Source organism: Lontra canadensis, unplaced genomic scaffold (genome assembly GCF_010015895.1).
Source record: "Lontra canadensis isolate GAN:19392208 unplaced genomic scaffold, GSC_riverotter_1.0 scaffold99, whole genome shotgun sequence".
Lineage (NCBI taxonomy): Eukaryota > Metazoa > Chordata > Mammalia > Carnivora > Mustelidae > Lontra > Lontra canadensis.
The window spans coordinates 39,105-52,343 of record NW_022631093.1 but is presented as its reverse complement, the minus strand read 5'-3'; the positions used below and the strand labels follow the sequence as shown (position 1 = coordinate 52,343).

Sequence of the window (13,239 nt, the reverse complement as noted above, 5' to 3'; positions counted from 1 at the left end):
ATGCCAAGAGTGTGAACTTGGGACATGTGACTTCATCGTTCATGACCTCAGTTTCTATGTCTGTGGAACGAAGAAAATAATATCAATATTCTGAGAGCTGTTGTGAGGATTACATTTAAAAGGACAATGCAAGTAAAATGCACAGGATGGTAGTGAGCGGACAGAAGCATGATCAGTAAGATAGAATTATTACTGGAGTAACACTTAGAACACCCACAGGCTTCCAAATAAGCTAATGGCAGGAACATACATCTAGACAGCTTCAGGTTGCATTCGTGTTGTGTTACCCTTCAGCCTTACAGGGATTTTAAATAATAGACACTGAAGAGATAGGAAAACACTCTTAATTTCACTAGCATAATTCCAATAAAGTTTCAGTCAGGAAATATTGCAGTGCCTGAAAGAAAATGATAGGAAAGCTTAATACAAAATTACAAAATACAACTTAAATGAACTTATATTAATTTTAGGACAGTATGCAGGTAAGTAATTAAGTTCAGAGGAGCTTTCTGCATTTTCTTGTTTCATTAGTATAATTTCACAAGTATTACAGAGAATGCCACTTCATCCCCGGGTGGTTGCCTCAAGACTTGGGCTGTTTTTCAGCTGTCATAAGTTAAAGGAAAGAGCAGCCCCTGATTTCTTTTCTTCATTAATGAAATCATTAATAATTATTACTTTGCAGTAGCTCTTCCCAAATGACTATCTTTACTGCATGTTAATATATTTACTGTTCAGGGGGAAAAAAAACAACTGTTAAGAGAGGTAAGCCACATAATGTAGGAAAAAAGCAAAGGTTTATGAAGGCCAAGAAAATATTAGAGCAGAGATCAATTCTGAATTGTTGGCCCTGTCAAGATTTTTAACGTCTAAAAGTGCCATCAATTCCTTTCTAATGAGTTTGACATTATTAAGATTATATGTTATAGTCAAGGAGAGTGCCATCACATTTGTCACAACATTAAGCAATGTTTTTTTTCTTTTTTTTTTTGAGGCTCCCCAAATGTCCTCACTAAAGGAGACCATTACCCTGTATAAAACCATCATGAAGGCAAATGCTGTATGGTTTCCTGGCAATCAGTTCCAAATAATGGTAGCAATTGACAACAACTTTCAAATAAAATTTGAAGCAAATTTGAAGCAAATTTTAGTCCTACTGTGTGAAAAAAGAAAATCAAAGTGCAGAACAGTATGTACAATCTGCTACATTTTGTGAAAACCCAACTTAACCCAAATTAAAGGCAGTTTCTGACCCGTTCTTGCTTCAGTTTGATCACAAAGCTGAAGAGATTGGGGAAGAATGCTTCTCCTGGAATGTAAATTATTGAATAAAGAAACCACTCATTTTAATCAGTTGTGAAAGGCCAGGATTTAAAGCATAATAATACAAACAGTATGCCCATAATCCCTTATTAACTTTTCCAGTCTATGTAGCAAGCACATTTGGTGAGTATGACTGCTAAGAAATACATCAGGTATGACTGAAAGGAAACAGCACAACCTCTTCAGAGTTTTTGGAAAAGATTACTGTTATACCTGTGTTTTATTATAAATAACCAGGTTCTGTCATATTTTATCTTCTTGCCAGCAAATGAAGGACATCGTTTCATAAAGCTTCTAAAATGTACATGAATATTTAATTAAATCATATTTCCTTGAGAAAATAAAGTTCATTCGCATTTATAGCAGACAGTTGTGAGGAGTACATAATTGTCAGAAGACCAGGGTAGCCAGTACCGGTTGCTTGTGGAACAAAACTCCTCAATTTTTAAAACTTTTTTTTTTAAAAATAAACATACAATCATAAGTGTTCATTTACTTTAAAAATTCTAAAGATGAAGAAAATTATTGTCTATATATTTAAGTCCTTGTATAAATTACAAAACTCAAGTTTATGTTACAGAGTCCCTTCCCCATAGGAAGCATAAAGCACTTTTGTGGTACCTTTCACCAGTAAATATTTGTATCACATTGAATTTAACAAACAAAATAAAAGTCGATATTGCATCTTTAAGCCCCAAGAGAACATTCTTCTAAGCTGTCTCTCATGTGGAATGAGCTTCAAAAGTCATTTGATTGCCACAATTTAACTCAATCTCAAATAAAGATATATAAAAGTAATAGAGAATTGATTTCAGTAGAAATCTGAAATATCAGTGAACTGCAGACTTTTCTTGCTTGAGGTCAACAAACACCCTTTGGAAGACAACCAAGAGTAGTTTAAGACCAGGATAACAAAATAAAATTATAACAATAATAATTATAATAATAAAAATAACAATAATAAAATAAAAATAACAACAACCAACAATGAGGTAAACTCCCCTTGAAAAAGGCAATATGTGTTGCCTGGACTGTCAGGAGAGAGTTCGATTGTACCTGACACCCAAATGTTTTTCCAACCAGAGTTCAGCCAGTTGCATGGTGGACGCAAAAGTACTTGCCTTAGATCCTAAGCACATCTTATACTGCTTAGGATCCAAGTTAGGGTCACAATGAACTGGATGGAAAATATGCACCACTCCCACTTCTTGGCTTCTGAAAGGCCTTAAGCCAGATAGAATGACTTTATTGTAGAGATCGACATCTTCCAGTCCCCAGCCTTGTATTGAGGTATCAAATCCACCTGCACCCAGAAGATCACTTTTATAAATACAGGTAATTCCATATCCATAGTCTCTCCAAAATCCAGTCTTCTTTGAGAAGACAAAGTCATCATCAGTGGGAGGATTTCCTCCATTGGTTACCTTTGGGTCATACTGGCTAAAGATGATAGGGTAGTATACCTGTTGTCCCTGAATTGTATTATCTCTACACCGTTGGAGAAAGTCTCCTCTGAAGATCAAGTCAACATCACAAAATAGCAGCAAAGTATCATTGTCAAACTGGGAAGAAGCCATTTCAAGACCGAGACCTCTGGAAAACTCTCCCTTCATGGGGATCAAGGTAAGTTCTGCTTTAGGGTAGTTGTTCTGATATTCTTTTATCAGCTCGATATGCTTGTTGGAATCTTGGCCAGAATCCCTACTGAAAAGGGTGATGACCAGCTTTACATTCTGCTTTGGAATAAGACAAGTTTTTTCAAAGTTGTCCATGAACCTTAAGAAAATGTCATACCTTCCAATGAGAGGAACAAGAATGTGTATTTTCTTTTCATTGTGCCCTCCCATTTCTTTGGGACCTTGAAAAGAAGATAGTATCTTTAAAGAATTAGATATAAAGGAGAATGACTGAGTGTCACTGTTAATACTCTCCACAAGACTGTTGACATCTAGCTCTTCGGTTTCTCTGAAGAAAGGCCTGCTGAACAACTGCTGAAGATAAGCATGACGTCTCACAGGCACAGTTAGTTTCCTCCCCTTGTGTCTTTTATATAAGAGGAGTAAATCCAATATGTACTCTACCCCATGCATGGGATCAACCCTGCGGTAGCCATATTGAATTTCCTTGAAGTCAATGAGCCGTCCCCTACTCTTGGCATTTTCATTGATCATCTCCATCACCTGCAGGACCGTGTCATCCAGGGCTGTTCTTAGGATGCTGTTGATGTTCTGTCGAGGAGGCTGGTTCTCAGATGCTGAGTAAAGGAGTTTGCCCGTCAGGAACTCCCATTCTATCACTTCATCTCTCTCCCGGGGCTGGAAGTGGTTGAAAGAAGGCATCACTCCCAGCTGCTGGTCCTCTTTACTCACCTCACTGTTACTGAGCTTGCTCATCAAAGCACTCTCCCGGTGGAGCTGGATGGTGCGGTAGCGGAGTTCAGAAATCTTGCGGCTGAGCATATAATTATGAAGCCTGTATTGGTAGGCAGGCCTTTTGTTGGGGTGAAGTGTTATGGCTGCATGGATTTTGCTATTGTGAAGGTCTTGGATATAACCCTTCCGATTATGTTCATAATTCTCATGGAACAGTTGCTGCATCTGAAAAGGAAAGGGAATCAAGATGTTAGAATAAATTTAAGAAGAAAGAAAGCAGTAAGTGAAAACATTTAAATCAAAATATTTAATAGAAATTAGTTATGTGGTATTTCCTAACAAAAGTGACTTGTAAAATTTATATTTAAATGACATTAAAATCATTTTTTTAAAGATGTTATTTGTTTATTATTTGACAGAGAGAGAGAGCAAGTGAACATGAGCAGGCAGAGCAGCAGGTGGAGGGAGAGGGAGAAGCAGGCTCCCCACTGAGCAGAGAGCCCTATGTGGGGCCAGATCTGAGGACCCCAGGATCATGACTTGAGCCAAGGGCATATGCTTAATCAACTGAGCCACCCAGGCATCCCTGAAAATAGTTTTAAAATGTCAGGTTCATATGCTCAAATACTGCAAATCAACCTTCTGTTATATACAAATGCTGTATACTAACCACCAACTGTGTATTTTGAAGTTTAGAACTTTATTCCTCTATTCCTTTTGAAATCAATTCAAAATATCAACAAAAGTGAAAATTGAATATACCCAAAACCCCATAAGGAATCATTATGAGGGAGAGGCCGGGTGGATACAGCACAGGTTTCCCAAAATAGAAGGTTCCTCCTAAGGACTAAACCCCATGCCCTGTTGCTTGGAATGGCAATACAAGACCCAGAGAAGATGTAAGTTTTATTGAGCATTCTGATATATCATCTTTACAGAGTAAGTTCTTGTTAACGTAAGGTGTAACAGAAATTATATTGATCTACATTACTGAACTAAAGGATCATGTCCTAAATCAGACATGCTTAACATTCTTAGGAGCCAGAGGTTTGGCTACTAGTCCAGAACAAGTTCACTACTTCAGGTAGAAAGAAAATGAAGAAAAAATGTAAAGCTATGAGATCACACTACAAACTGCCCGCTGACTATTCCTTCTCTGTCAGTAAAGAAACCTGCATCACACCCATTCAAGAGAAGTACCAATGGAAAAGGAGGAGGAGGAAGAAGAAAAGGAGAACTACTAGTAGCTGAAATATCTGAAGGTCTACTGATGAATAAGGAGGGAAAGAATATTGCAAATTTAAGAATATATATTCAAAGCAAGTAAAAATGATAGAAAAATCAAATAAACAAAATAGAATCTCTATAAGAACTCAAGGAATATATACATGAGCTTAAGGAGAAATAAAACCAAAGATGGTCACATTACAAGAACCAAGAAATAGACTTGTGGAAAACATAGGAGGAAGAGACTTGAGAAAATTTAGCAAAATAATGGAAACATAAAAGAGAGGTTAAAAGTTGGGAGATATAGAGGTGCCTGGGTGGCTCAGTCAGTGAAGCATCTGAATCTTGACTTTGGCTCAGGTCATGATCTCAGGGTTGTGAGATAAAGACATGTGCTGGGCTCCCCACTCAGTGGGGAGTCTGCTTGAGATTCTCTCTCTCCCTCTCTCTCTGCTCCTCCCCTCTGTGCTCTCTCTAATAAAGAAATCTTTTAAAAAAAAAGTTTGCAGATATAAAACTTTGTGTGTGTATGTGTGTATACACATAAATTACATATATACATAAATACATATCTTGATATGCATCCAAAAGCTTGAATATATATTCAGTACACATGGATATATATATATATATACATATATACATATATATATGTATATATATATATTTTTTTTTTTTTAAAGATTTTATTTATTTATTTGACAGAGAGATCACAAGCAGGCAGAGAGGCAGGCAGAGAGAGAGGAGGAAGCAGGCTCCCTGCTGAGCAGAGAGCCCGATGTGGGGCTCAATCCCAGGACTCCGAGATCACGACCTGAGCCGAAGGCAGCGGCTTAACCCACTGAGCCACCCAGGCGCCCCACATGGATATATATTAAAGAAAGTAAAATCACACATGTAAAACACATCTGAGGACCATATTTCCCTTATAATAAAGACAGATATTTATCTATCTGCAATGTGGCCAAGAGAAAAAAGATCAAAATAAATAAACAAAACCCACTTTGGCTGTAAGTAAGAAAAGAATGAATCATGTTACAACATATTCCATAGCAACATCAATGCTGAAAAACAGTAGAACACAGCTTAGGAAGACCCCAAGAAAGAAAATCAATGACTAATTATTTTATATTCAATGAAGCAAGAGCCTACGTTGATCCTAACCAAGCTAGAGCTCAAGTTTTATTATAAAAATTAACTAGTTTCTAGTTAAGAAGAGTGGTGATAAATTCTGTCAGTCCTCCCATCGAGAGGTGGAATCTATGCCCCTTTCTCTTGAATCTGAGTGATTCTGTCACTACTTCAACTAAGAGACCATACTGGAAATGACACTGTGCCTGTTTCCAGACTGACAGCTTCCCCTTCTTGTCATTGGAACACCCACTCTACAGAAGGCAGCTGGGAAATAATAATTCTGAGTTAATTTCCTTATTCTGGGCCAGGATCTTCAGGAAAATGTTGTATAGCACAACCTTGTTCCAACCTCAGACTCAGTGAAGTAGTTGTCAATCTCTCTTTAGGACAATAAGTTCCTTTTTATTTCTAATTTGCTAAGAGCTTTTATCATGAATGGCATTACAAGCTGATCAAAGGTTTTTTGTTTTTGTTTTTTTTCTGCATCCATAAGAAGTTTATGTGATACCTTTTTATTTCTGATATGGTGAATTACTAACTGAATTTCCAATATTAAACAACCACATCCATTGTATTCCCTGACTAAACACATCATGATCCTATTATTTTGTTCTCTTTATATATGGCTGGAATATATTTGCAAATGTTTGTCTAAAATATACTGTGAAAAAATAATTCTTCTCAATTTGATGTACAGGTTCAATGTAATTCAATACAAATCTCATCCTTTTATAAAAGAATATGTTGCTCTTGATATTAACAGGCTGATTCTAAAATTTATATAGAAATGAAAAGTCAAGGACATTCAAGACAATGTTAAAAAAAGTTACACCACAGATTAAAAAGTTATAGAAATTTAGATAGTATAATATTGGTATAAGGATAAACAAACAAATAAAAAAATCCCCAACCCCCCTGCAAAGGGCCAAAATAATCCATAAATAAACCTACACACAACTTAGACATCACTCGATTTATGACACATAAGACACTGGGGAGTGGAGAAAGGGTAGGTCTTTTCCATCAGTAATGCAAGGTCAGTAGGATATTCATGTGGAAAAAAGTCAAAACTGACCCTCTACCTTCCCCTCCTCAAATCTATTCCAGATGGATTTTTGATATAAATATAAAAGGTACAAAAATAAAATAAGCTTTCTAAAAGTTAACATAAGAAAATACCTGCATGACTTTTCATTAGGTATAGAATTCTTAAATATGACACAAGATACCAACCATAAAAACAGACTGATGAAATGAACTATATTAAAATTAATAACTGTTCTTCAAAACACCACTAGAAGATTATAAAAGGTAAACTACAGAGTGGGAGAAGATATTTTTACCAGATCATACCAAAAAGGACTAATACCTAGAATATGCAATGAACCTATACAAATTAGTGAGGAAGAAGGACAAACCCAGCTGAAAATGGGGGAAACAAAACAAAACAAAACAAAACAAAAAACCTGAATGGGCACTTCACAAAAGAGATTATGCAAATTCCCAATAAACACACAAAAACATTCTGTAGGTCATTCATTATCAGGGTAATGCGATTTGAAGTCATAATGTGATAACATTACAGACCTACAAGAATGCCCAAACTAAACACATTGATAATATACTGCCAGGATTTGGAACTCTCACATATGAGTGATGAGGCTGTAACTTGGTTCAACCACTGTGGTAAATTTATAACTAAAATGACCAATATGTTCCCTGTGGCTCAGAATTTCTACTCTTAGACATATACCCAATAGAAAAATATCCATACATACACCTCAAATATATATATATGTAAGAGTTTTCAAAGCAGCATTATTCAAAATACACCTGACTAAAAGCAACCCAAGTGTGTATCAAGAGTAGCATAGATAAATAAATGTCCCATATTCATACAATAACAAATAACACATCAGTTAAAATAAATGAGTATTATAATAACGTGGAGAAATCTCACAATGAAACAAGACATATACAAAAGAATACATTTTGTTTGATTCTATTTACAAGGAATTCAGAAACAAATGAAGCTAACCTATGTTATTCACTGTTAGAATAGTAATAAAAATTCAAGAAGGTAGGTTGGGAGATCTAGAGTGCTGTTAATGTTCTATTTGTTGATGGAGATCATGGTGACATCTACGCATTCGGTTTATGAACATTCATTGAACTATTGCTTAAGATATGTTTGTGTGTTATACTCCAATTAATAGAAGATTTTCTTTTGAAATTGTGATAAATATGTATGTAGAGTCAGGTAGGTTTTCCTGATATGTATGTACATAGACATGTATGGATTTGTGGGTGGAGGAGTGGGAGGAGGAGGGAAGAGAGAGACAGACAGAAAGAGACAGAGAGGGAGGGAGAATCACAGAAGTTTTCCTAGAGAAGGTGACCTAAAAGGAGTAAGACCAGTACTACAGCAGATTCTTTATCTCCAGTTTTTCAACTGAGATACTGATTTTCAAATCACTATCAGAAGAATATAACAATACATATTTAGAGAAAGATTTTGGACTTGATTCAAAGCACAGTAGATCAACTGCATCCAATATTTTTTTCTCAAAATGTATGCTTATTTTTATTTAATATTCTGTTTAATGATAAATCTAATTAAATCCACAATCTGCAGTGAGCTGGTATATCTCCATTTTTGTGGTATTATTATTTTTTACTGAAATTGCTTTCAATATTTTACTTTATATAATTTTCCATAAATTTTTATTTCTTCTTATGCAAGAAGGTAAAAAAAAAAGATCTCTGATTACATATAATTACTAATTATACCACCTGTAAAAGGTATTGGCTAAATGAAAATAATCTTTCTTTAAAAAAAATTTATTAGGGCACCTGGGTGGCTCAGTGGGTTAAAGCCTCTGCTTTCAGCTCAGGTCATGATCCCAGGGTCCTAGGATCGAGCCCCACATCCGGCTCTCTGCTCAGCGGGAAGCCTGCCTCCCCCACCCCTCCGCCTGCCTCTCTGCCTGCTTGTGATCTCTGTCAAATAAATAAATAAAATCTTTTTAAAAAATTTACTTATTTGAGAGACAGACAGAGAGAGAGAGAGAAAGCATAAGCAGGGGAGGAGAAGCAGATTCCCTGCTAAGCCGGGAAGCCCAACCAGCAGCTCGATTCCAGAATCCTGGGATCATGACCTGAGTCGAAGGCAGACACTTAACTGACTGAGCAATCCAGGTGCCCCAAAACTATTTTTTCTTTAGGCATGCTTTACAGTACTAAGAAAAAGGGGGCAGTGCTAGAAACAAAGCTCAGAAGAAACTGTTCTTTAAATGCTATTAAAATGATTAATACTACAAAATTTGATAAACTTAATATTACAAATAGACAGTCATGGGGCAATCCTTGAAAACAGTGTATTCATACACATTCCAGGAAGTATAGTAATGATAGTAATGATGAAAACATCTTGAATTTATGCCATGTTTTCCATGAAGAAACATAGAACATATCCAAATTTCCTATTTTTAAATGTAGGGAGGTCCAAACCATATAGCATAAATGTGAGAATGTTTAAGAGCCTGGAAATGAAGTCAGACAGATCTGGATTTGAGTACCAGTCTACCATTTCCAAGCCATTTCATAGCCAATCTGTCTAAATCTCAGTCTCCTTATCTATAAAAGGGAAAATGTCAGCTACCACAATGTATATATGAATATTAAAATGTTGTTCTACAGGAAAAATATATATACAATGCTAAACATTGTGTCTGGCACATAGAAAACACTCAGTAAATGATAACTGCATATATAAGTTAACAGTTCCAAGATTTGCCAATCTCCCCCTGAGGCTGTTTTTTTTAGCTTGGAGTTTTTAGAGAAGGAGAATGGCACCCTTTCCTTGGCTTGCTTCATCTTTGCTTATCTCTGGAAATGCTTAGAAACAGTTACAATTTGACTATATCCACTCAAGTGCTTTAATGTATCAAACATGCCATTGAGGCATCTTCTCCTACCAAGAGAGCACAACATTTTACTAAAAGGAAGATAAATTATTATAGAAATTTCAGGAAACTGGGGTTAATGAAGATTAAGTGATTTAACTAGGGGTCAGGTGAGATATAAGAGATCATAACAACAACTAGAATAAGTAGCCAGTTTTTGTGACTTGTCACACTAAGTTTTGAATGTAGCAAAATTGCTTTAAGAAAAAGTATAAAATTTACTTTCAAAATTATATTAGCTTGTTTGAAATAATCCAGGACCTCTAATATAGGTGGATTTCTTCTTTACAGAACTTTCAATTGGTTTCATGCTCCTTCCAGAGATTTACAGCAGAAGGGGAAAATCATTTCACGCCAACAAAATCACGGCAACAATTAACATCAGTATGTCCTGACAGACGCCAGTGCTTCAACTGTTTCCACCCAAATCTCACTCTCTGATAAGAAAGTTCCCTGAGAAGCTACAGAAAAATCTATTACAAAAATCAGAGAGCAGAACAGATGCCAAGAAATAGTGGTACATTATTATTAGTCTTCTACTATATTAAACTTCCATTTCCCCCTTAGATTTATTAGTAATGAAAATAAAACACAGATAACTTTTGGAATGATCATAGCCATGTCAATAAAGGACTTCCATTTCAGCAATTAAATCTTCAAAGAAACAGTAAGGGGTTGACTGCAAACAATCACAAAGTAACTTGTAGGGCAATGCAAAGTTCTGAAAACTAGTTTGTTAATTGTTGTACAACTGTATAAATCTACTCAATATCCCTAAACTGTATATTTACAGGGGAGACTTTGGTATAATGTAAATTATACCTCAATGTAAGACTCTTTTTAAAGATTTTATTTATTTATTTATTTGACAGACAGAGATCACAAGTAGGCAGAGAGGCAGGCAGAGAGAGACCGGCAAGCAGGCTCCCCGCTGAGCAGAGAGCCCAACTCGGGGCTCGATTCCAGGACCCCGGGATCACGACCCAAGCCAAAGACAGAGGCTTAACCCGCTGAGCCACCCAGGTGCCCCAGGACTCTTTTTAAAAGACAAAGGGAATGCTAAAAATAATATAGAGCAAACTCCATCCTTAAAAACAAAAAGGCCGGAATAATACTTAGTCACCAAATATGTGTATGTTTTCCAAAAGCTGATGAGGTTGAGCAGGGTCATCTGGAAGCAAGTGGGGACAAAAGGCCAAGCAGAGCAATGTCAGGGGCAAAAGAGCCCAAGGGACAGCAGATCTCAGAAATAACCAGGAAGAATACAGGGCCTGACCATGTAGGGTATAAAACCTATTCTGTGTATACAACTATGGTTACAGGAGCTGAGGTGGTCTGGGAGGGCTAAATAAAGCCCTGATAGAAATGTTTTGTTTCAGAGAAGAAGAGGCAGAGCTACAGAACTCAAAGAATTAAGTAGCTAGGCCATGTTTTCATAAATCGGGTTTAACCTGAGGCAGTGGAAAGGACCAAAGCCTTTTCTTTGTTGAAATCAGCAAGCCTAGAACTGTGACAAACATCTCTGCCAGAGTAAGTCCATGGTGAAGAGCTTGTCCAGGGAAAAGTACTTTTCCAGGAATAAGTAAGTTTTCTTAAAAAAAGGAACACAGTACATATTAACACAAAGTTTCTATAAGAAAAAAAGACCACATGAAAAACTAGCCTCTGCCCTCCCCCTCCGGCCCTAGAGAAAAATAGAAGCCATGCAACTGAGGGTAACATTTAAACAAGTGTTTTAAAAACACAAGAAGCACTGTCCTCTACCTTTGAAAACAACAAAGTAGAAACAAAATATCTCAAAGATGTGATGGGGAGATGAAATGTAGGTTCACAAAACTAAGAAATAAAGTGTAACAAATAAACTATCACAGACATGAAAACAAAATCAGAATGAAAGGAAAAGAAGAGACATGGAAAGCTCAGTAAGGGACAGACAAGATGTAAAGTAGGAAAGCTTAGGGGCACCCGGCTGGTTCAGTCACTGGAGCATGCAACTCTTGATCTCAGGGTTCTGAGTTTGAGAAGAGATGACTTAAAAAAATAAAATCTCAAAAAAAAAAAAAAAAAAGTAGGAAAGCTTAAAGAAGTGGAATAGAGGGACGCTTTGACGGCTCAGTCAGTTAAACATCTGACTCCTGATTTCAGCTCAGGTCATGATTTTAGGGTCCTGGGATTGAGTCCTGTGTGGAGCTCTGTGCTCAGCTTGGAGTCTGCCTGAGATTCTCTCTCTCTGTCTCTGTCTCTCTCTCCTCCCTTGGCCCCTCCCCCAGCTTGCACTATCACTCTCCTTCTCTCAAATAAATATTTTAAAAATGTTACAGAAATAAAGAGTTACAAAGGATTACAGAAATTAAAGTAATTAGAAGAGCACCAGGTATATAGTAACTGTTACTAATAAGGGTCATAATAATAGGTGTTATTGTTACTATACTTAGTTTTTACTATTATTAGTATTGAATAAGTGAGAAATTGAGGATGGCCTTAAGTCTTCCTTAAAAAAAAAATTCAAATATCCTCAGTGTAGCCATCATGTGACCTCAGATTATGATATAAAACTAAAAAGCTGAATTGTCTTTATGATGTCTCTGTTGAAATGAAGGACAAATTAGAGGCCATGCCATTACTGGAAACCTGTTCATAAATAGCTTTCATGTTCTCTATTAAGAAAACAATTGCATTAATTTTTCTCTATTAAGGAGAAAATGTCCTTACTTTATTTGTGTAAAGAAGCTATTTTAATTTAGTTCAAGTTCTTTTGTTCTCCTTACACCACTTCATTTATTGTTAAAAGAAAGGATCTTCTAACTTAGAAAATTCTCTTTGAGGGACGCCTGGGTGGCTCAGTGGTTAAGCCTCTGCCTTCAGCTCAGGTCATGATCTCAGGGCCCTGGGATGGAGTCCCACATCGGGCTCTCTGCTCAGCGGGAAGCCTGCTTCCCTCTCCCTCTCTCTCTCTCTCTGCCTGCCTCTGTCTACTGTGATCTCTCTCTGTCAAATATATAAAATCTTTAAAAAAAAAAAAAAAAAAAAAGAAAATTCTCTTTGAATCTTTTCCTATATATGGGATTAAGGAGGATTTACAGAAAAAAAGACGTTCCTGTTCTAGGAAGTACAGACACTGCAAATTAGAATAATTTATGAATGTGAACAAGAAATAATAAATCATTAAAGTACTGTAAAATATAATGGTAAATGTGTACCTAAGGGTTGGGTAATTT

General features: G+C 36.3%; 1 protein-coding gene across 1 annotated transcript; it reads right to left on the bottom strand.

The window, feature by feature from the left end:
* Positions 1-1,350: 1,350 nt before the first annotated feature.
* Positions 1,351-3,920, bottom strand: LOC116855198 (chondroitin sulfate synthase 3). The gene has a single exon (XM_032837684.1). It carries the CDS (start codon positions 3,918-3,920, stop codon positions 2,358-2,360), a length of 1,563 nt encoding a protein of 520 aa, XP_032693575.1. The 3' UTR covers positions 1,351-2,357.
* Between the last annotated feature and the right edge of the window lie 9,319 nt (positions 3,921-13,239).

Bases quoted from the DNA above. Each gene is read 5' to 3' on its own strand.
- LOC116855198 (XM_032837684.1), bottom strand. From the start codon at position 3,920: ATGCAGCAACTGTTCCATGAGAATTATGAACATAATCGGAAGGGTTAT.